This window comes from Zonotrichia leucophrys, chromosome Z (assembly GCF_028769735.1).
Source record: "Zonotrichia leucophrys gambelii isolate GWCS_2022_RI chromosome Z, RI_Zleu_2.0, whole genome shotgun sequence".
Classification (NCBI taxonomy): Eukaryota; Metazoa; Chordata; class Aves; order Passeriformes; family Passerellidae; genus Zonotrichia; species Zonotrichia leucophrys.
The window spans coordinates 4,003,176-4,028,129 of record NC_088200.1 but is presented as its reverse complement, the minus strand read 5'-3'; the positions used below and the strand labels follow the sequence as shown (position 1 = coordinate 4,028,129).

At 36.7% G+C, this 24,954-nt stretch overlaps 1 protein-coding gene across 3 annotated transcripts in view; it reads right to left on the bottom strand.

Moving 5' to 3' along the window:
• RIT2 (Ras like without CAAX 2) overlaps positions 1-24,954 on the bottom strand; it is a 218,125-nt gene that overhangs the window by 139,110 nt on the left and 54,061 nt on the right. For all 3 annotated transcript variants that reach the window (XM_064736490.1, XM_064736491.1, XM_064736492.1), the window contains 2 exons: positions 22,688-22,744; positions 3,472-3,545 (listed from right to left, as the gene is read on the bottom strand). In XM_064736490.1, coding sequence (XP_064592560.1) covers positions 3,472-3,545; positions 22,688-22,744 — 131 coding nt within the window. The remainder of the gene's footprint in view (positions 1-3,471; positions 3,546-22,687; positions 22,745-24,954) is intronic.

Here is a 24,954-nt window from a genome sequence, read left to right as displayed (position 1 = left end):
TATATTCCACATGCCATATTGTAGCTGGCCTTGGGAGTTAAAAGCTAAAAAAAATAAACTTCCTCAGTTTTATAAATATGACCTCAATCTCACATTTAATGTGTTTGGCTTTATTTGCTTCTCTCTTTTTTTTTTAATTATTTTTGTTTTAATTGAAGTGTAGGTGCAAAATGCAAAGTTTTGGGATGAAAATAATACTTTTAGTTAAAGACCCAAAGGCATCATGTATAAATAACCAAAGGATTTACTGACAGCTTCTTCTAGATTCAGATGAGCCACTGAAAAAGAATACCAGCATCATTTTTTTTTGTTCATTTCCTTGCAGTATACCATATTTTCAAGCTGTTTTTGGTAGGATTAGCTCAAGTTAGGTCTGTTTATGACAGTCCAGCTACCAGGAGCTACATCAATGCCTTCTTCTGATCTAAAACTCTCTAAGGCAAACGTGTTCTGTCTGAAGCTAAATGGGCTGAGCAAACGCAGGCTGCCCAGCTGGGAGGTGTAGAGGGTGGTGAAAAAAAGGTGTAGTGAGTTCAGTGTAGCATAACTACTTGCACCAACCCTTACATTCTTTAAGAAAATGCCTCTTGTTGTGCTTTCAGTGGAAAAACAGTATTGGAAGAGCACCAAAGGACAGATGATGGCGTATAAAATATGTATCCAGAGTCCAGTGAACATCAGTTTATTTCCTGAGATGAGCAATTGGTCTATGATATAGTGTTTGTGTAGATGCACATGAGAAAAATCAGTAACTAGATGAGCATGTTAATCAATGTTTCTTGTTTTCCCATTGTTTGAATGTTGGGTTGTTTTTTCTTTTAACTTCAGAAAATTGAGAACATAAATGTATTTTTGAAGCACCATTTATGTTTTGCAGGCATCAAACTGGATCTAGCAGTTAAAGTATTGAAGATATTTTTTGCAATGCAGGTATGAAATCACACGTGGGTTTTTAAGTCTAGATTTGACTATTAAAAATTGTGTTAATTATTAGTAGTTAATTTGGTCAGTGTTGAAATTCTTAATTAGTTCATAGGTACAGAAGGGAAAGGAGAAACATATTTGTTGAAATGTCCTCCAGCGCAACAACAAAATAGATTAAATTCAGTCAGTTTCACTATTGATTTCTTGTATTTCCCAAATAAGGATGAATCACAATTTTGGCTCCTTGATCTCCTGAAGTGATTAAAGTCATTATTCAAAGTTGATGACGAAGTATTTATGACTGTGAGGACACCCAGACAAATGAGTTTTCCATTTTCCACTGCCTGATTTAGAAGCTGTAACACCATCTCCAATTTGACATAAAACCAAGGGAAATAAAAACAACTAGGCACCACCAAGGCACACATCAGCAGCACAAAAGGGTGCTTTGAATTTTTACCCAGAGTCACCAAAGTCAGAGCAGAATTTGTGTGAGCTGCAGTGAGAGCACCATTAAGAGCTCTGTGAAGAAAGAGCCTATTTCAGCTGCTGACTTCAATGGGAGTTGGATTAGGTCTTGATTTATTCTGGAGCTGTGTAGCGAAGATAGAGAGGCAACAAATCCAAAGACATCTACAAAGACAAGCAGCTAAATCCAGGACACTTAGAACGGACAGCTCCTGAAAAATCGTGGGAGGGAAAGTGGGAAGAACTTCCTAGTTATGCTGGAAATGTCTTTCAATGATGACAATCAGGGGAATTTAAAACAGAGATTTTCTCATATCAAATCAATTTGGTTGATTCATTTCAACATTTCAGCAGAAGTACAATGGCTATGCCCGGGCTGTAAAATGGCCTGGGATGATAAATCTGCTGAGTGTGGTGCTTCTGCACACGCCTTTGCTTGCTGCAAAGAGAAAAGGATGAGAAAAAAAGGGGAGGTTTAGATTGGAAATGAGGAAAAAATTCTTTCCTGAAAAGATTATTAAGCCCTGGACCAGGATGTTTGGGAAGTGGTGGAGTCAACATTCCTTGAGGGATTTAAAAAGCACATTGTGGCACCTGGAGACGTGGTTCAGTGGTGGCCTTGGAAGTGCTGGGTTAATGGTTGGACTCAATGATCTTAAAGATATTTTACAACTTTTAAAATTCTGTGATTCCATGAAATATCTGCACAACATTTCATTACTTGGTCACTACATACCATGGACATCTAATAATATGGAATTTTTGCTTCCTAATAGAGATATAACTTAGAGACAAAACTCCAGCTTTTTTGTACTATTGTGCTCACCACCTTTCTTTGACTGAGTTATTCTGATTTTTCTTTCCTTACCGCTTTATTGTGTTTATTCTGTTATTCTTTCCTTACCACTATGTTTTGTTTATTCTGACAAAATTCACAACCTTGGTAGTCATATCCTCCTCCCATGAATTAAGGGTGAGGTATAGTTCTAGCCTTTTCATGTGATCAAAAATTTTTTAAATAATGAAAAAATTGCATATATGTGGAAATGACTGACAATAGCTGAATTTCTGGCAGCAGACTGCATTCCCCACCATTTGCAGTGCCTAGCTTAGGTGCATTCAGACCTCTAGGAAGCTGAGAACAAGGTTACCAGCCTTTTTCTTCCCAAATTCTTCCCTGTTTATTTAAGTGTGTCCAAGTTCCTTTTTGGTTGCTTTGATTCTGCACGAGGTGCACACACACTATGGAAACTCAAGAAAAAAGCCTTCAAAGAGACCCTGAGACACACCTGAGGAAAAGATCAGCAAATGGCAGCACTTTAATTAAATAGTAAAATTATCTTGAGGTGGAAAGGAAATGAACTGAGTAGAAGAAATTATTGTATTTAACACTTTCCTCTTCGTCACTGCATATGAAGCTTAATTCCCTGACAACAGACATGCTGTCATAGAATTTGGGTTGGAAGGAACTTTCAATTTCATCTCATTCCAATCCCCTTGCCATGGACAAGGATGCCTTCCACTACCCCAGGTTGTTCAAAAGCCCCGTCCAACCTGGCCTTGGACACTGCCAGGGATGGAACAGCCACAGCTTCTCTGGAAAACCTGTATATGTAACACTTTTGGCATAGAAATATTTTTCTTACAGGTGAGCATTTGATATTTAGATATAATGTGGGGAGAAGACAAAATGTAACAAAATAGTTAGTCTACACGTAGACCAGAAAATTCCTGTAATACATATAGAGAGGGAGGAATGAGAAAAATGTAAGACAAACAACATAGTATTTATTAATTTCATTATTGTGGTAGATGTTCCTGCATACAAGAGGAAAAAAAACAAACATCTTATTATCTATTGTTCATTTGAGCCCGTCTGTCTCCTCTGATGAGATTTGGAAGTTATACCTTTCTATGCTGCAGCACTTTAATCTTCCCCTTTGTTAATTCCTCTATATTATTCCGCCACTGCTTCCTTTAAGCTTGACTAGGGAACGTAAGCACTGTGACCCACATCTCTGAGGTTAAAATCTTTGAGTTTATCTCTGATTGAGTGACTCTCATTGGTAAATTACTCACCTGTCCAGCAGTGTCTAGAATGTCCAGATAGGCTGGTTCATCATCAATTCGGACTTGAGTTTTATAGGCATCCTCTGAAAAACACAGTGCAGTTTGCTTAAGCATGTGATTTGCTCAGAGAATGGAAAATGAAGCAGCTTTGCTAGGTTGGAGTAGGCTTTTCATAAGTTCTCCCATCTGACCTAACATTATTTTATTTCAAAAGTTCCTTTTTGAAATCCTTTTGTCACTACAAAGTATTAGCAAAAGAGGGTCTCTTCCATTACACTGCCTCAAAATACAAAAATTAAATTTTCCTTTCTTTAAAAGGGAAACATTTCCCTTTCTTTAAGCACAGTCCCCAGATGTCACTTAGGCCACAAAGATTCAGAGCTGTTGTGCTGGTGCTGTGCAACAGAATGATTTTTTATCTACCACAATGACACATTCAAAGAGATTGTCTAGCAAATAGCTTCATTTTAAAGATTGTCTAAATTATTAGGATAGATTCCCTGTGGCTGAACAGGATCCTGGCTCAGAGCTACTATTTAAACTTCTGTATATCTTCAGAAAAGCTGAGCATAAACTTTTTAAAAATGAATTCTGTAATCTGTCTTTATACTCATCATAGATGTAGGCAGAGGAGGAGAAACTCTGCTTTTTGGACTCCTTTCTTAGTTCATAATTTTGTCAACTAAATTTAGAACAACAAGAACAAAGAAAGGGTGAACTACTATTTGCACAAGCTATTTTCCTCACATTATAATTTCATTCTCCTCTCAACATTTGTATTTTCTTCGTTAGATTAAAAGGCGCTTAGATACTGGCCCGTGTTTATACTTGAAATAGTCTTGGAAATTATCTGTGCTCTTTGATTGCACAATCATGCAGAGCAGCCTGAGTGGCTTTTGTGACTGACACTGGAAGTGCACTGAGGCATGAAGACAAGACAAGTGCATTTGTTGGACCTGAGAAATGTCATTAACCAAGTGAGCAGGCTGGGCCTGTCCTAAGAGCCTGTCCCAGCTGACACCCCCCAGCTCTGCTGAAATAATATTGAGATTATAATATGGGATAATATGGCAGGTAGTGAGAATACTTGGGACCTTCCAGTTTGTGCCATAATATATATGTTGCATTGTACAACGCTTTATAAAAGTGTGGGAAAATCTGCTTTCTGTCAGCAGAGGGAAAAAATGAAAGCATTTGGATACAAGTCTGTATATCCTTAACTCAGCTCCCTCCTGTCCAGCCGGAGGATTGCTGTCTTTTATGACATAATCACACACAGTATTTCCCCCTTAATTTTAGGTCTCAATTCAGCAAATAGGCACATGACTTTCTTTAAACAAATACTTAGTCCCATTGATATCAAGATGGCCCAGAGGCTTAATTAATTGTATGATATATTGCCTTGCTGAGAAAACCATAGCACTTCAACCACCATATGTTTTGGTTAATATATCTTTTTGTAGGGATTGCTGAACAAGAAACTGTGTGGCAAAGTGGGGCTATATAAAAGGCATTGGACTACTTGCAGTTTAAGTAATTTATTATTGCATGGCAATGTAATCTACCTGCAGTAGATTGTCTTTTTTCTTTTTTTTTTTCCTTCTTTTCTGTTAAACAAAAATTAAAAACAAAATGGCGAAATATTTAAAAATCAAACATGATATTTCCTTCACATAAATTCTATTGATACTATCAAGTATTATTAATATACTTCCATGCAGGTGGGTGTCCACTTGCATTACATTACTGCACACATAACTAACATATGACTTCCACAAATTTAGTTCCAATTCTTGGCTCTGCATTTGGATTCTCTAAACCCAGCAGTCCTACTTCCCTTTTCACTTAGACCAACATGAATCTTTATGCAGGAGATTTAAAACAGTTAATGTTGAAAAAATAATTCCTACTTAAATTTTACTTGGATAAAAATGAAACTAAATCCTGTCTTGGTTTTTCTTTCTTTTTTTTTTTTTTTTTTTCCCTAGGAAAAGATTTACAAGTTAAAAGTTTAAAGTTTACATGTTATAAATAAAAGACCCACTTGCCTCTGAATATAAGTCATGGCTTTTAGATATCTACCCTGCTGAGCTACTCCAGGTGTACCCTGATATAATGTCACTGTCATCAGTAAAGTTTCAGCTGTTAAAAGCTGGATCTAGACTATCTTTATAACATTTTTACTTTGTAGACATAACACTGATTGTAGAAAGGCATTTTCATTTATTTTTGCTTTCCCTAACTAATGACCTTAAAACATTTCACAAAGGAATGTTAGCATCACTGTCCCATTTTCCTTCTTGATGTATGCTGATGTCTTCTGTTGGTGGTAGAGGAACATGTTTTGATATGCTTTGACCAGGTACATGAATCTAAACAGTTTTCTAGGCAAATGCTTTTCTCATGTAAGGTTTTATTTTGCCCCAAGAAATGTAGAGATGAAACAGGAAGGAGATATGAGTTTCCTTTGTAATATTCTCTCTGCCTACATGCAAAAAGCACAGATAGTACAGACAATAAAGAGAAAAGCCTAAAAATGTCCTCAGTTGGGGTGTGATAAGCAGGGGCATTTTCAACCTGCATGTAGATGGAAAATAGGTGGTAGTTTTAACCCCTGATTTTCTTCAGGCACACATTTAAGAGGAAGTCCTTAAGTGCACACCTTCCAAAGAAATCATTGTCCTGAGCCAACACACCTTCATGCCAGAGAGCAAATCATAGCACCACTTATGAGCTTCACCTTCTTAATCACCTCCTTAATGCTCAAACACATCCAGTCTTATGAGGGGCATTGCCTTTCCATTTTCCTGTGGATTCACTGATATCCTGGGCATTTCATGCCTTCCAAGGCAGCAGGCAGAAGCCAGATGCATAAATTGAAACCTCTGTTTCCCATATCACGACATAAAGACCAAGAAGAACACCTATACCACTTAGTTCTGCTCTACAATTAATACTTTTAAGCTGGGATTTTGTCTTAGAAAGTAATGTAAATAGAGTTTTAATTCTATCTTCTGTTCATTACATGGGTAAACATCTTTATTTTATTTAAAACTAAATGCAGAGGGATTAACCTGGAAAGAAAACTCTTCCTAGAAGTCAAGAGGTGGAAAAATCTGTATCTTGGACCTATATTTTTTGGTTCATTGGTGGCTGTGAGGTTAAGCAGAAATCCTGGTATTTTTACATGTTTCCCAAAGGATTTCAGAAGGGGCTACTGTGTGGTCCAAGCAGCATGGTACAATTTATGGTAAATGTAAGGGAAGTTCTGAAACCTTGCTGTAAAGAGCAGGAACAAGCTGCTCACATGTGGACAGAGGACAGAAATGAAAATGCTCCTCTGAAACGGCACCTAAATGTAAATGTGGGAAACAAAGTAGGAAAATCTTCATCAGGAACACCAACAAACTCGCACTCCAATATCCCCCGTTTAAAAATTATCTGCATTACAAATGGTGTCTGCTGTATTTACACTCCTCCTGGTGTTTGAGAATGCTAAACTTTCTTTCACCTAATTAATTTATAATATGAATATAATTTTCCCTATAAAACTAATTTGGGGGCTGCTAAACCACATGTATTAATGCTTTACACCCTACAGCTCTAAGGAGTGGTATTTAATAAAAGGCCAAAATCCAGCTGCTATTTCAATGAAGCATTAAAAAAACATACAGAATAGGCATGAATGATAATCAGACATCAGGCAATAAATCAGACCATAACTATATTGTTCAGATTAAGCTCAGGATTATTTTTTTTTTCTGTGAGGTTAATCATAAAGTCTCAGCTTTTGGTTTGGGTAAAATTCTGCAGAAGAGAGGGTCATTGCATGAAAAAATCTGTGGATGGAATTTACTGACATTGCTAATTGTATTTCAAACACTGACTGTAAGAATGAGCACTTTTTAGAGTACCAAAAAGAAAAGAAAACAAAACTCCCACATCCTTGTAATCTGAACAATGCATGGATACATGAATTGTACTGTGAAATCTTTTTTTTCCTACATATAATGTTTTTTTTAGAATCTTATTTCCTACAAAGATTAAAAATAAAAATGAAAATAGATACAAAATTATTCTCAGACGATTATATCATCTGGCTTCAATGAAAACTGACTGTTTAATGTATTGCAGGGTGGAGCAAAAAAAAAGATCCAACTGTTTTCTAAATGGTACCTATTTCTTTTTAATTTTAAATTCTTTCCTCCTTTTTGAATATCTAAGTGTTTTGGGTTTTTTTTAATTCTCTTTCTCTAATTGTCCTTTGCAGTGTTAGAAAATTAAAGAAAAAAATTGCTTAAGTTTTATGTTTTCTGGCTTCTGTTTTTCTGGGTTTTTTTTTTGGTGTGTTTGTTTGAAATTAATGCATGATAATTTTTTCAGATTTCTTTTTTTATAGGACATAATTCTGGAGACAGAAATACAGTAATTAATGCAAGGTTGTGTTATGACCGGTTATCTTGGAGAATCTGAACTCATTAAGAATATATATCTGTGATTTTTCAGTTTTGAGCAGGTAACTGCTTCATGATAAATAGTTTTGAATGGTGTACAATTTAAAGGGGAGCTGTATTGGACTTTTTGTCTGCATTCCAGACATGTTCCAGTCCCTGAAATTTAGGTCAGATGCTTCTTTCTTCCATTTGTTAATTCTGTTTCTATGACTTCTAAATAAAGCCCCTCTTCTCTTTCTTGTACAATACCAATTGCAGTCAAAAATTATCAGATTCACATATATAGGTGAGCCAAAAGACACTTTACTTGACTGAGGAGGTGTCAAGTCAGCAGAAGGGATCCAAGCTCAGTCAGCCACACCTGGAATTCTGCCTCTTGTTCTCCCTGTGTGCCAAATCAAAGGCAGGAGAAACAGGTCTTGGTGTGCTTAGATTATCTGCCACAAATGCATTTTAATTTAGCAGTGCTCCTGAATGCAGGGTGGTCATGAGTCTTTGCCTGCATGAGTGTTGTTTCTATTTACAGCAAGGAATTTTTAAATGAAAAGACTGGATGAACAGAGACATAAACCACTGCACCAAATACTACACATAAATTCCTCCTCTTTGAGATAAGAACACGCATGTCATAGGAATTACCCATCAAAATACATTGCTATTAAAACCTCCCTCAGCAAATAATTATTTTCCTGGACTATGAGTGTTTTACAATTTGGGTGAGCGTTGCTATCAGCATTCTGCAGACAAGGACACCAAGTCACAGAGGTTGCCTTCCTATAAGCTCTGCACACATGATAAGCAATGGGTGGTTTAGAGGAGCACACTGACAGATTTGATTGCCTTGTATTTTGTAAATACTCACATGGATAGCAGTATCCTTTAATATAATGCAAATAGGGATATTAGTACTGGGCTATTAACTAGGTTATTTAAATATTCCAGTTCCAGCTCTGTTACATCATTATGTGTGGTGTCCTGTGCAGGGCCAGGAGTGGGACTTGAGCCAACTTGATCCTTGTAGGTCCCTCCCAGCTCAGCTTATTCTGTGATTCTATTTTCTGCAATCAATTTTTATATCTGTAATCACACTTTTCTTCCCAGTGATGATGATTTTTTGTTTCTCAGCATTGAGCTGTATTTGCCATTTGTCATTTGTTCAGCGTTGTCATGTCTTTGTCAGATCCTTCAGGTTTCAATCAGTTTCATGTTAACAGCACACGTTGCCTGTTACCAGCCTACAAAAGTGATGGTAACAGACAATATTATTCCAGGCTGAAGAATCTTGATGATGGTTTGCAGAAGGGAGAGAAAAAAATACCTTTTCCTTTCTAAATCCACAGCCAGAAACACTTCCTTCAGTAACCACATGTTCTGAACACCTCAGCTTCTTCTATTAAAGAGATGTTTGTAAGTAATGCAGCATTTAATGTAGATATTGCTTCTCTGCTAGCCCATAAAAAAACCTATAGTGTAGGACCTGAGAAAATTAAAATAATCTGAGAAAAAATAAAGCATTATTCATGTTAAGTGCTTATCATAAAAGGAATTCATTAATTTATTCATTGTACATTCAGTTTCATGATAATAAATACCAAAATCTCTATATCCCTATTTTCATTTTAGCATTCAAATTGCCATAAACATATTTACAGATAAGATACTGAACCAAAGCTCTGGCCACGTACAGAAAATCATCTGTAATGTTTTCAAATGGCCTTGCTGAATTCAAATGCATATCACTGCTGTAGATTCCATCTCTCCCTAGTTTCAATTGAAAAAACAGTATTTCCTTTACTTAGCCTTTGCTCAGTGTCATAACATGCTTTTAACTAATTTCTGTGTTTTGTTTTAGAGGCTTCTGTTCCTTCAATGGTACATAAATATTATCCCTGAGTTCCAAATGGCACAGGTTCCCCAGTGGAGCTGTGGCTGCCCCATCCCTGAGAGTGTTCAAGGGCAGGTTGGACAGGGTTTGGAGAAACCTGGTCCAGTGGAAGGTGTCCCTACCCACGGCAGAGCAGCTGGAATGAATGATATTTGTAGCCCCTTCCAATGAAAATGTTTTTGTGATTATGCAGTTCATAATTTCAAGGAGTGAAGATGCAAATAAAACAAATTAAAAACAAACAAAAAAAAAAGGTAATGATTCTATTTTCTATGTTTGAAAACAAAAGAGCAGAACATCTTGTAGCTGATTTTGTCCTCCTAATACAGGAACTGCTTATAACTTCAATGGAAAGCAGAAGCACAACTAGATTACATCCAGATCCTCAAACAAACCTCTTCATTTAATCCTAATCAATGAAAAGTGGAGTCTAAATGCTTAGAGGGGCACAGTGCATAGAACCACAGAATCACAGAACTGTTTGATTTGGGAGGCACCTAAAAGAATCTCATTGTAACTCCCCTTTCCATGGGAGGGGACACCTTCCACCAGACTAAAGTTGCTCAAAACCCTGCCCAACCTTGAATACTTCCAGGGATGTTCAGTTCCCTTGAACACTTCTGGCAACCTTATGAGCATCCAGAATCGTGGTAGCAGAATAAAAACTTCAATTTAGGTCCAGTAAGTCTCATGCAGCCTCACTATTCATTATTAGTCGTTTTTAGCATCCACCTTTATCATACTCTTCTCTGACTCCTTTACCTCAGGCTTTGGCTGCATCTGCTTCCAGTAATTCACCTAAAAGCTTCCTCAGCCTAATGGGCATTTCTGTTCAGCTCTCACCTCACCACAGTGCTCCTCTCCTAATGCCATTATGTATCTGTCTTAAAACAGCTGCTCTCAAATTAACTTTCTCCCTCTTGTTGGGCTGCCTAATGTTTCAGAGCTGTGCTCTGCAGGGCAGGACTGATAACACTGAGCTGCTGAAGCAGCCTGATTGATTTTCAGTTTTGGCTAAGTACATGCCAGTTTTCTTGGTGACCTGAAATGCACTCAGTGCCTTTTAAATTGGGAAATGGGTTATCCATTGCACAATCCATCTTCTATCTTTTTTTCCTTTTTCAGTTTTACCTATAGATGTGTACAAGAACCTCTTCTTGAATGTCAGCTTGCTGCTTCATTACTGTGGTGCCCTTTCATTCTTTGCTGAAAAGCACTGGAAGCAAAAGCAGCTTAATCTCACTTAGCCTATGGTAAGTAAAAAAATAAAAAAAAGAAAATACAAAAACAACAGCATTATCTGTGCTCTAAAATGTTTTGTGTGATAAGAAATCTGAGGGAATTTAACTTTGAGCCAGTTAAATTTAGTTTCTCTTCTCCCTTTGGGTTCTCATGATCATGAGGTTTATTAACAAAGCAGCTGGAAAAGGAGGCAATGTCCTGCTCAGCTTTCAAGAACAACTAAAATTGAGAATGATTGTGCTGAACAGTTTTGCATGGGGGTGAATTTCTTCTATATGGAGTAATCAACAAGGATACAAAGCACAATGTACAATAGAAAATTCAAGGTAAGACACCTCCTTCCAGACAAAGGAGGTAAAAATATGCACCTTGGTGGCCAGCAAGGCAAAAACCCCTTGCTATCTTTTCTGGCCTTGCAGCACCTTGCACTCAGTCAGATCTCTGTCATCAGGGCCCAAAGTTTATGAATTACAGCAGGATATGTGAGCATAACAGTATATGTGAATATCCAGCCCAGAGAATAATATTAGGGCCATTAGCAGATTGAAAATTAAGCACAAGAAACTCCAATGCAAATATCTCCTTCTACAGAAACAGTATTTTTATAAAACTATACTATGTGTTATTTTTTACTCTTTGCAACATTTTATTTTCTAGTTGCAGATAAGACTTTTCCCCTCCAAAATAAAATTATTATTAATTAAAGCAAAATGTTTTTTCAGAAGGTCACAGTAGTTACAAATTCTGATCAAGGTCAAATTTATTTTACAATTTTTATAACCAAGATGAAGTCTCGAAAACAACCCTCTGCATCCCTCTTCCTTCATTTCCCCAAGCACATGGATGGAGAAACTAATTCCATTCTTACATAGCAACACATTGTGAAACACAGAATTCTTCTGGGTTTAGTCACCTCTTTTAAATGATAACTTTCTGCTGAGACACAGCCTGATTTAAGTTAAAGACGACACAGTTGATCTGAATAATTTGGCCCCGTGAAGCAGCTTTCAGTTACGATGCAAATGCTGTTATCAACAAAGCCACCATTTATGAGTTTAACCTGCAAATATACACATACGTGACCAATTTTGTGTTAATCATTGTGTAGGACAAAGTTTGTTGCCTAGAAAACTTGCTTAGGTCTTCATCAGAACTTACAGTGTAGTCCTCCAAACAGACTGTTTTAATTGTTGTGTCCCCCACCCGAGTGAATAAAACTATTACAAATTACAATTTCTCTGCAAAAGTTAGCAATTTTACAACTTAAGGTTAAAGATAACTCAGGCAAACCATTGCACTTGCTGTTAGGAACTGCTTGCAATGTAGATAATGCTACTAATATTTATTAAAAGCATATCATTATTTCCTCTGCTTCCAGAAAAATTTCATTTTATTCAAAGGCATGCATGAACAAAGTGAACAAAGCACTCCTGTTTAATCAAAATATGATAATTAACAGGAGTCCAAGTACCCTTATCTCGGGGAACAAGAATAGCAGGTAGCAATTTCCCCACTCTTTCAAGTCAGTGCTTGTGCTACTGAGTGGGAGAATCTGAGGGCTAGGAATTCACTTCTTGTCATTTCAGGGGAAGTAATTAGCAAGTTGCTACAACTGCATGGTTATTAGCACGGATGGTGCCTTGGATTTAGTAAGGTGTAGATGGCTGCTGGCTTCCATGAAAGAAAGGTTAATGGAAACATTTGTCCTGCAATGAGGAATTTTGAATTGAGCGTGATAAATCATCCGCCTCAAGAAAACTGTGGCGTGGGTGTCTCTTTCAATTTCAGAAATCATTTGTGGGACAATTTTGCTAATCACAATATACAGGACACAGGTAAGCAAGTTTTTCCTATTCATGGGCTGCAACTCTCTCTCCAGGTCCTTCTAAGTTCATGACCCTAGTGGTAATTACAGGTAATTAATGGTAATTGCAATCACCAAATGAGGGTTTTCACACCCACAGCAGAACCACGGGGCTAAGGCCACAGAGTGAGTTTGGTGTTCACTCCAGCTTCAGCCATGTAATTCTGAGGACATTTGGCATCCTTATCTGCCATAAAACACGACACTCCACCCCACTTTAGCCCCAGGAACCTAGGCTTTCTTCATTGTATTTCATATTTCAAAGAATTCTTCATCTAACTAACATGAGATGCAGAAGAGGTTACGTTGAGATAATCATGTTTTATCACTTTGCATGCTTACACTGCTAATCAGAAACTACAATATGTGTGTGGCTTCACTGTGGATAGCAGTTCTGGGTAAAAATATAAACTCTCCTGTTTTTGATGTCACCATCCAGATGCAGATCTTTCCTGCAGCCAGAATCAGTCAGGATCTAAAGGTTCAGAGCTGAATTCCCCAGATCGTATGAGGGGCTCACCCCAATGAAAGTGTGCCAGAGAAAATCTACTACAAGCAAGCAGAGAAGAACCTAAGGAGGAAGCATTGCCCCAGTTTACTTTTTTGGGTTATATTAGGGCATAATTGTAGGTCTGAGAAGAGACCTGAAGATCTCAGCTCTGAGAATATTCTCTTCCGTTAGAAGAACCATTTAATCTCTTTTTCTGCTTCAAACTACTAAATTTATCAATCAGAGACTTGGTGGATCAGAACAGGGGATGCAAAGATTTTTTGATGGAGTAAAACCAAAACCACCCCCATTGCTGAATTGGAGGTCTTCTGCCCTGTACAAAGCTGACATGAAGAAAAAAATTGACTGCTTTGTGTAGAACATACAAAAAAAAGTCAATAAGGGTTTCTATTCCTGACTGAATCTTTCTACACTATGAATAGAGAAGATACTATAAAATAATTTTAATAAAAATATTTCATTATTATAATTATTTTTACTATTGCTGTTATCATAAAAATATACCACAGAAATTCTTTTGTATTGTCACATTTATAAGAAAAGGCAAAAGGCTTTTTTCGTCCTCCCTCTGTTTTAATCTGATCAGTGCTTAAGAAGAACAACCACCAAGTCACTTTTCTATAAAGCTTTTAGTTATTTATATATTATTTTTGTATTTAGCAGACACACAATTAATCTGAGGTTTCCAGAAGAAATAGAAGGGTAATATACCATACTTTGATTCTCCACTGACCCTTTTCAGTGAAGAGAAGATGGCCAAGGCAGGAATATATTTTACTTCCAGCACAAAGAAAATTAATGGAGTATGGAAAATAATAAATATGAACCATTATCAGCTAAGGGGTATTGTGCTTTTTTGCATGTGAACATGAGGCAAGTATAGATCTCTCCTGACAGCACACAGGGTAAACACTTTTCTGTCCTTTTCCAGCCATAGTAAGCATTTTTTGAGCAGAGATTTTGGATAAATAGAATAATATAATCACAGCACCCCTCATAGCTGTCTACCAATGGATTTAACTCTGCTGACCACCATTCACCACCTGCCAGGTTTTACTCATAACAGAGCCATTTGTTCATTTCCCTAATCTCTAAAACAATGGAGAAAGGGAAGTCATATCACCAGCCAGATTATCATTTAAGGTAATTCTGATTAGATAAATGCACCAACTGAGGATCTATAGAGCCATGAAAGGTCACAGGGCCATTTAACCAGTTTTCCTCATTTGGAGATGTTCAATAGCCCAAGGAATCTCACACCATGGCACAGGTAATTGCCATTGCTATTTTTGACAACAAGGATCAACATGTGAAAGAATTTTGGCTCATGGAATGGTGTCTGAGAGTGAGTGCATGTGATGCTTGACTGGGTTTTTACACCTCGCCTGTCCCAGAAATAAAACCATTTCTGATCTCTTTCATTCCCACTTATACCTCCTTTTCCACATATTTGTTTCTGCATGATCCCTTTTGACTATTTGAGCTTTGAGAACTATTTTTTTAATCAAAATTTTTAACTCAGTAACCTTTCAGGCAGCTATTCCTTGTTGGGGTGCCCTAATTTTCTTTTGGAATACTACTGAATCAGCTTGAAAAACTGTTCAATGAATGCCAGAGAGCCAGTGAGGCTGGGAAAAGGGCAGAGATGAAGAGTGGGATTTCCTCTTTTTCTTCACAAATGAGTTTTAAGATTTGGCTTATTTCACGTCACAAAAGTACAGAATGTTTCAGAGTCTCCAGCGTCTGCTCCTAGCAGGTGACAGCTCATGCATCAATCCTTGCTCATGCTTTAGGGTAAAGAATAGCTCCAGGTATTAATATCTACACAGAGATACTAATAGCTCCAGGTATTAATATCTACATGGAGATACTAATATCTTTGTATATTAATATATTATAATATTAATAGCACCAGATAGGTGGCTCTACACTTGATCTCTACACTATTTCCTCCTCTTCACAGCGTGGTGAAGCAGGGGCCCACAGCTGTGGCTGCTTTCACTGCTGTGCCCAAAGTGAATCTGCCAGCAGAGCTGCTGTGTTCAGTTTTCTTAGGGCATGTGAGACAGACACACACCACTGCACTGCCAAGGCTGAAGTGCAGGCCAAAATTCTCTTCAAGGTGTTCTGACCAATATTCCAAATTTTGAGGAGTTTTTGGTGGCTTCAGAGGGGAGATGATGACTGGAGAATCAGCCCTCTGGGGTACCCACTCTCTAAAAAGACACTGACTACATTTGCTTCTCTGATATTGCTTGTATCAGAGACGTTACCAAAAGAAAAATATTAGATTAATCATTGTTTCCTTGGTGTTTGAAAATGTTAATGGAAAAAGAGCTGTCACCTGATGTAAACAGCCCTAAAAGTAATTCCATGAGTCATATGTGTAAGAAAACCTGAAGTTTGGACATCAAAATTATGACCAGGAGTTCTGGGGAGATTCCCCTTGAGTACAGACAGAAAAATGCAACTTCTTGTTTGATAGTTTTTTGTATGAAGTCTGAAAACAATTTAGGACTGGACAGCTGCCTCATGAAATCAAAATACAAAGAAGGAAAGTTTAACATTAGAGCAGGAGATCATATAGCAGTATATGATATATACATATATACAGTATATATACAGCATCTATACAGTAACACAGCATGTTTAGAGTAGGACCTGACTAGTCCTTTAACAAGAAAAATAGTGAAGTTCTCAACAGAAAGAATCAAATTTCATCATGATGTGAGACTTCGTCTAAGACAAACATATCTCATACTGAAATGTTGAGAGATTATCCCACTATCGTTAATGTGCATTTAAAAGAAAAAAATACTGCATTTTAAAAAGAAATATCTCAAAGAGAAATAGGATTATTTTTGGCTTTCAAGTCAAATTGTTCCCATCAGAGAGAGAAAAATCTGCTGTGATTTTCCAGTCTCCCCTCTCTGTGCTTTCAAATAATTTGTATTTCCTTTCATAGTGGGATGAAATAGTAACACTAAGCAGAAGGCAATAGCCTCCTTGAAATCTAAACTAATTGAGCAGTTTGGGCACTTTTTTCATTCTTAATTTCTTGATGCTACTCCCTGTTTTTCTATGCATGGCTTATTTTTCTCTTACTGTGGAAGAAGGTACACTGCCAGACGCATGACAATGTTCTCCTTTCTTTTGCCACCTTAGCAAGGATGGTGCACAGCACATCTCGCTCTTCATTTTCCTCTATCCAGACACTCTGAGAGGTATCACAATGATTTGTGAAGGTCCTTGTTCTGTTAGAGCCGTCAGAGAATGCACCACAATTCATCTTCAGGCATCTAGATTTAGAAACCTAGAGAGTATTTGTCTATATGCAAGGTAGGTAGCTAAAATATCCTTACCCTGAAGTGTGGATGCTATCTAGTTGTCCATACTGGAGTCTGGATGCTTGTTATACTCTTGGGAATGTTTCTGGTTTTCATTCACTGGACTAGAAGGGCTCTGGTGATCCATAGATCCCATGTCACACTCACAGGGGGACAGATATCAGCCACACAGGACCTCTGGAAGATCTACAGCCTTCTGGGTGAGGATCCTGAACCAAAGCAGGACTGCAGGGCACAGAATCCTTCACTGAACCCTTTAGGTTGGAAAAGAGCCCTGAGATCACTGAGTCCAGCTGTTAACCCAGCCCTGTCAAACCCACCACCAGCCCATGTCCCCAGGTGCCACACCTACAGGGACCATCACTGCCCTGGCAGCCTGTGCCACTGCTTAATACCCTTTCAGGGGGAAAAAAATATATTTATCCAATGTAAACCTTCTCCGGAGCTAGTTGAGGCCTTTTCCTTTTGTTCTGTCCCTGTTCCCTGGGAACAGAGCTCAACCCTTCCCTCAGCTGTCCCCTCCTGTCAGGAGCTGTTCAGAGCCACAAGGGCCCCCCTGAGCCTCCTTTGCTCCAGGATGAGCCCCGACATCTCCCTTGGTCACTTCTCACCAGACTTGTGCTCCAGACCCTTCCCCATTGCAGGTCCCTTCTCTGGACATGCTCCAGAGGAACTCAAATGGCTCCCACAAACTATGACGAAGGAAGTGAGCAAAGAACTGAATCTCCACTCCCTGAATCTCACCAAGATACAAGATTCATGTGCAGAATTTATAATTTGGAAGTCTAAATGTGAGCCTTATTCAAACAGATTATTCATAAGCTCTGCTCTTTTTGATATACCTGAGTCTAAATGCCTTGCATCAAAAGTGATTACCAATCTCTTAATAACGCAGATAACACCAACGGACAGCAAAATGAAAAATAAAAGCACAAATTTAAGAATATGGTTCAAAGGCATGCACCAGTATTCTTGTACATTCTTCATTTCTTGTTTTGAACAGTGATGAATATGGAAAATAGAGCAATATTGCTACATCTACATAATCAATGTGAATACCCTTGGGAGACAGTCCTTGGAGACAAATTGATCATTTTATATGAATTTTTCATGCCACCTCAGATAAGGCCAATAAATATATGGAGAAAGATGAAGGAAAGAAAAAAAAGGAAAAAAAAAGAAAACAAACAATTTTGGGGCTCAAATCTAGTTATGTGCTCAGTCCAATCGAAATATTTATTTTCTATATAAAGAAAGAGCATGAGAATTAATTTAGGGATGGTCTACACATGCATTCACATTTTATATAAGAGCAGAAATGTTCTGGAAACTTTTTGTACCCTAAATATAAATGTGAATAGAACATTTGTGGCAAGATGCCTCTCCTCAGATCTAGCAGATGTGTCCCACCTTTGTCCTCTTTAATTGTTAATGAGTTTGTATTTCCCTTGCTTTATACTTTTCCATTATTGTACCTTCAAAACCGATACAATCTTCATATCACAGACAATTTTTGGTGCTCATTAAATAAATCTAGAATATTTCCAGCTCCATTTTCCTTTTTTTTTTTTTGTCTGAAATTCACCCCCGCACTTCCAACATCTTATTAAAGATGAGTAAATGCATTTTATTTGATGCATTGGTGAACGCAGCACTTCGTTAGGGAACCTCATGGAAATTCATGTGCTTAATGCTAGAGTGCTTTCCATCCCACACCCATTTCAATTAGAGTTTGACATTGACACAGCCTTAATGCCCTCAACTGCTCATTTGACACAATCTCATGCAGTGATATCTCACCAAAACAGGAAGCTGCTCTCGCATCTCGTTTGCATTATGTATTCATTTTAAGATTAGTCACATGGTTAATGAGCATCTTGGAGCCTGTCCAGTTTGCTGCTCTGTGTCGTGTTTCCTTTCCTGACACTCCACTTGCATTAACTCTCTGTGATGTTGCCAAAGACGGTGCAGACTGTAAATTGCTCTTAGCCATTTGTTCCAGAAAATTATCACATCCACCGCCATTTGGAATTTATGCCCATTGTTGACTACAATTAAATATTAAATGCGCTCTAAAATAATTTAATTTTCACAAAGTGCTAAGCTCTGATGTTTTTCTTATATACAGTATAATACAAATTTTACCCTTCCTCTCCCCCTTTACTTACAAAAGTAATATATTTGTCTCAAAATTTTGAGCTGCAATGCTTGTAGCAAATCTAAAATATGGCCACTATACACATTTGATCTTGAAGTGGCATTAAACTCAAAGCGACAGCATTAAAATTAGCAATTCAGGTAGCCTTTAACTTTTTAATCAATATTTACTCTATATTTTAAATGAATACTGACCCATCTAGTTCTGTATTTATGTGTATGCATACAACATCCGTTAAATTCTTCAAAAGTCTACATAAATCATAAATATTGAGAGAAAAGACATGTAAATAATTCTAAACCTATTTGCATAGCCCTTTCAAGATCAAAATTAACACATTTGAAGTATATGTATGTATAACAAACTATTTCACAGGAATCCACGGAAATTAAAACCAGCTGAAATTATTATTCTACTTCCATGTCAATGCCTAAAATGGGCACTGAAAAGTTTTAAATTATAAAGTGATTATCAATATTTTGGTTGCCCCATGGTCATCAACAACTTGCCCTTGAAACTGGAAGTGATACATTTCTGGGATTTCAGGGACAATGATGCTGTTCAGAATGGCGCCTCTATTTCACTACCATCTATTTGTTATAGGACAATTAATTAAAAAAAAGTCCCATCAGGTGCAAGGAGGAACAACATCAATTTGGTTTGCACTACATCTTTAAATTTTGGCGAAATTTGCACAGTTAAGCATCATGGTCACTGCCACCACAATGTCATATAATAGAAAATAAAGAGAATGTAATAGGTAGTGAAAGAGCATCAGAAAAAATTAGGTGGGTATTTATTAGAGTCTTTTGTACATGTCAAGCAAATGAGACAATGCACCTTATCTTAATGCTCAACTGAAGAGCTGTAGTCTCAATACTTTGGTTAACACTGGAAATCTGTGGATTATCATTTAAACACACTATAGAATTTTTTTTCTGGACAGGATCACCCCTTCAATGACCTCGACAGGAACCTCTCTTCCTTAAAAATGCCCAGAAAAATAAAATTGCAGGTACACAGAACTATTTATTTCCAAAGAAGTATCCCAAAAAAAGTGAGGCCAGGTGCCTATAAAAGTTCAGGACAGCACATAGGTTCCATAAACAAGATAAAAATAGCTGAGGAGTGGAAGGGGCCTGGAATGTGTGGTACAAGGCAAAGGCCATAAATTGATATCCAGAGAGATAGGGATCTCAGAGAGAGAAGAAAAATTGTATTTAATTTTTTGCTTTGTCACTCAGCCAGCTTGAATATAGATTTCATATGTGGCCCATTTGTAATTTCTGCATCATCTGCTGGGTTACAATGAGAAAAAAAAATCTGGCTGGAAATATCACTGATCTTAGATGGTAACTTCCCCATGACACAAAGCATCTGTGTCTATCTCCTCATGACTTTAGAGGAATAACCTTTTCCCCTGAAATCAGGATAGTCTTGGTCCTGGAAGTGCTCATTTTGGATTCCCTTATTTTCTTTAGGCTGATGGGCTAAATAGTAAAAATATTCTACTACTGGATGTGTAACCAAACATGAGATTAATTCTGTGAGTTGAGACCAGTAGCTTAAAAGTAGTAAAAAACAATGTCAAGAGTATAAACTTTTTCAGTGGGTTGTTGTTTGAAAATTATGTGTTTGTTATTATAGATGTGGCAGAAAGTAATTCCTTCTGCTTGTTTTTTTTTTGGTTTATGTATAATTTTAAGGGGTCATACACAAATTTACCTAAGGAAAAATATAAATATTTAGCCAAGATCATTCTCTTCTGTTTAGTATGTGTTTTAGAGCCCAGATAGTAATAAGAATTTTTCAGGATGTCCTCATCATGCTCTGAGAAAGAGAAATGCTGAAGAGAAAAACTTGTACTTCCATTCTGTGTCTAGCCAGCTGGGTGAGATGGAATTCAATAATTCCCTGTTCACTTTTAGCCTCTCTCCTCCTCTTTAGTGTTGGTTTTACTGAGTAGAAACCCTTTCTCACCCAAGGAGACCTTCATCCTGATCAAGGCCTCAAGGCGTTCCTGCAGTTTGTACTTTGAATGCACCATAAGCTTTCCTTCTCTTTATGATTATCTAGTATTCACATTGTGGTGATGTCTAGAGACCAATAAATTAAGATTATGATGAGATACAATATTGGAATAAATACTGATGGCAGGTGAATAGCTAACAATAAAGATGGATGTAGGTAACTAAGTTAGTGATGTTGATAACTAATAATGTTCCTCTTTTCCAATTAGATTTAATGATTTCATTTTTTCTGAGAAGAACAAAAAAATTTGTACCAATTCCACAGTAGTTTTGCCTTCTTTAGAGATGACACATCCCATTGGTGATTCGCTATTTTTTTAACAGCTATAAAATTACTAGTGACATGAAGAATTTACATATTTTTTCATTATTTAAGTTACAATCATTTACCAAGATTTAAAATCCAGGAAATGTTGAATATTATAGAAATAACAAATAAAAATTAAAACTGTCATTGTCTGCTCTGTAGAGCAATACAATAATTTTATAGAATTTTATAGATGAGTTGGAAATACTTGAAAATTTCAAAGAAAACCAAAAATTTTTGTCTGAGAGGAACTGATTTCTCCTTTTTTCCCCCAAAGTCTTTGGAAATACAGATGATTTTAGTGCAATTTCCACTTATTGGACCCAGTTCTGCCATAATTCTCTTGTTATAATTAAATATTGCACATGGATAGTGTGTATAAATGTAAGTATAAGTAAATCTAAGTAATAAAGGCACTCTTAAATGAATAAACATGCAGTTGTGACAGTCACTTAGCATTTAAAGATTATTTCAGATAAAAACATGTATTGTCATAAAGTGTAAAATAGATATTAGTAAATTTCTATATTCACAAGTTTATAAAGTAGGTAAACCAAACAAAGTTAGCAGAGTTTGTAATCCCAGAGCACAACTCTTTTCAATTGAGTAGTCATTTGATGTTTTTAGAGGAGGTCAGCTAAGACTTTAATACAGGAAATAGCACTAAAATAACAAAACTTAAAAAAGCAAACAAACATATCCCACTCCAGATTGGATTTTTCATATTCTTTAGCAATTTTGTTCCATATTCTGTAGTTATAAATGCACAACATTAATAGTTACAATGCATGAATGGCAGAACCCTGTTTTTGAAAGAGATTTTGCATAAAGAGCATCAGGAAGAAATATCTATGGTAAGGCCATGACACAATGCAGTTGTCATCACAAAATTAAGGTGTAATCTAAAGTTTGCAAATCTTGCTTCTATCTAATGACTTTTTAGAAGCAGCTTCTCATTGTCTCACTGTAGCATTCACATTTTCTGAAAAAATCTCTTTGCCCGGGATTTTTCTCCTGGGAAGCTGAGAGGCTTCAGAGAAAAGGAAAACAATGTTTACCTCATTTGCTTCTCTTGTGTTGTGCTCACATGTGGAATGTGTTTGGAGATTGTTTACTTACAAGTGATTGTTTTATTGGATTCTGGTGTGGATTATTTTGACTCTTTGGCCAATCAGGGCCAAGCTGTGTTGTGACTCTGGAAAGAACCATGAGTTTTTAGCATTCAGTAAGTGTTTTCTGTATTCTTCAGTATAATATAGTATTCTTTAATATAATATAGTATTATAAAGTAATAAATTAATCTTCTGAGAACAGAGAGTCAAATTCATGACTTCTGCCTTCCTCGAGACATTCCCAGCAAATACAATATCTCACAGTCTCACACAGAGAAACTGAAAGGGATGAAGAGGGGAAAAGCCTGTACTCACCTATAGTTGGGTCATGGTAGTCAGGGAATCGATGGCTAATGAACTGCATTGTCATTGCTGCAGAGGAAAGAGAGGGAAGAAAAAATAATCATATCACCACCATTAAATAGAAACAGCCAGAACACATGGGTAAGTCACTCATGCAAGTATCAATTCAGATTGTGAGCACAATTTTGTTCTATGCCTACTTCTGCAACAATGCATGGCTCTACATTGATAACTCAGAGGTGATAAATGAAGAAAAATATGTATTAAACCTCTTTAATTGTCTAAATTTCAACTTCTTTGTGTACACTCCTGTGTACAAAGTTTTTAACACTTGGAAAATACTGTTAATCTGATATTGCATTCAGATTAAAATTGCCACGACGAAAACATAAAACAAGAGTTACAAGACTGATTCATAAAGGTCTTCACAGTGCTACAAAGTGCCAGTTATTGGAGTGCCTAATTTGATTTCTGGTGTATTTAGCAATACCAAATTCATTAAATTTGATGCAACAGATGAAGTCTCCTCTTAACCACCCAGAGAACCTTTCTTCTGAAGAGACTGTTTCATGACTGAATATTAACTGCTTTTAGGAAAGTTATATGAGACTTCAGGAAAACTGCATTCTGCCATTTGGAATAGGTGGCAAGCTATGAAAGTGGAAAGTGAAATAGGTGGAAAGTTATGAATTGGAAGTGAAATTCCAATTTATGTAGAAGCACATAAACTTTCATGTCCTGTCCAACATGATATCTGAATTTCATTGGCTTTGAAAAGCCATGAAAGTAAACTTGAATATTCAGTGACTACTGAAACATCATAGCAATTATATGAACTTGGGAAGTTACATTTTCTTTGTTGTTTTTCCTCATAAGTTTGAATTTCAAATTATTTGAATCTCCCAAAAAATGACAGTTGTAAATAAAAAGCTTTCAAAAGTTAAATATGTGAATTCTAATTAAGTAGAAAAGGAAAAAAGAGTCAAAGATAATTTAAAAAATAATGCCTGATTTTTAAAATATTTTCTTTCTATTTTTTTTCTGGCATTAAAATTCATCTACAGCTACTATATAGGTAGTTGTTTAAGGTAGCCTACCTGAAACATAACTATCAGTCACAAAACAAGAAATCCAACATCAGATTTTGCCTCATGTCTTGAACATCTCAGCTGCTTTCAACAACATACACAACAGAGTTTATGAGCAAGATGAGAGACATTTTAAAAATCTGCATATAAATACATCGACTTCTCAAACAGCATTGTTTTAGTTTCATGCTTGCCCTTCTCATATTTTCAAGAAACAGAGGCTAGGGAGAAAGTTTTATAAAATGATAAAGAGGAGAAGTATTAAACATTTATTAGCATGTTAATAAATTATTGCATCTTTAGTGTAGACAAATATAAATGCTAAGAAGCAGCATTATAAATTCATAGATACCCAGAGAGGGTAACTGTGTAAAAAAAAAGCTCATTCAGTCCATATATATTATAGAGCAATAAATCTATCTACAGTCACACTCATGTCTTCTGTATTATATGTTTTCAGATGCATTACTTTTAAGCACTATACACGTTTGACACTTTTATTTCCAGGAGAGATGCCTGTTTTGTTGTTTGTTGTTTTTTTTTTTTTTTTTTAATCGTGACAGAGTTTTAGCCATCTTTGTTCTGATTGCTGTTAGTGGTTTATGAAGAACAAATTCATGCCTGATGTGACCTGCCTAGTTTGCTCTTAGGAGCTGAGGCAGCTAGCAGAGATGCTGCTCATATGGTTTATGCCTACACATTTCCAGCTTCCTGAGGCCCTATACCACAAATTAATTCAATTTGCTTCACTACCTGCTACTTTTTCTTGCCAAGCTTTTTTTTTTTTTCTTTAAAAAACACCCCAAACTATTCTGCATCTGATCTCATTCTGTTTCCTTCTGGAGCAATGCCTGCGTCACAAAATCTGTAGTTATAATTGAAATAAAAATTCTCAGAGGACAGGCAGAACTCATGGTAAATGTTTTTCCTCTCGCCTGAGACAGTCACGAGTCAATACATCATTTATATCCTCATCAAATTCACAAGATTCAAGAGGACTGAAATAATAATGACTGAAAGAATCATGTTGTATTAAATATCAAATTTATTATTGTGGCATGCAAAAGTGGAAGTGTTCCAAAGTAATGTGAATGTGAGGACATGGTTTAGTGGAGGCCTTTGCAGTGCTGGACTTGAGGATCTCAGAGATCTCCTCCAATCTGAATGGTTCTATGTTTCTATGATTGTATA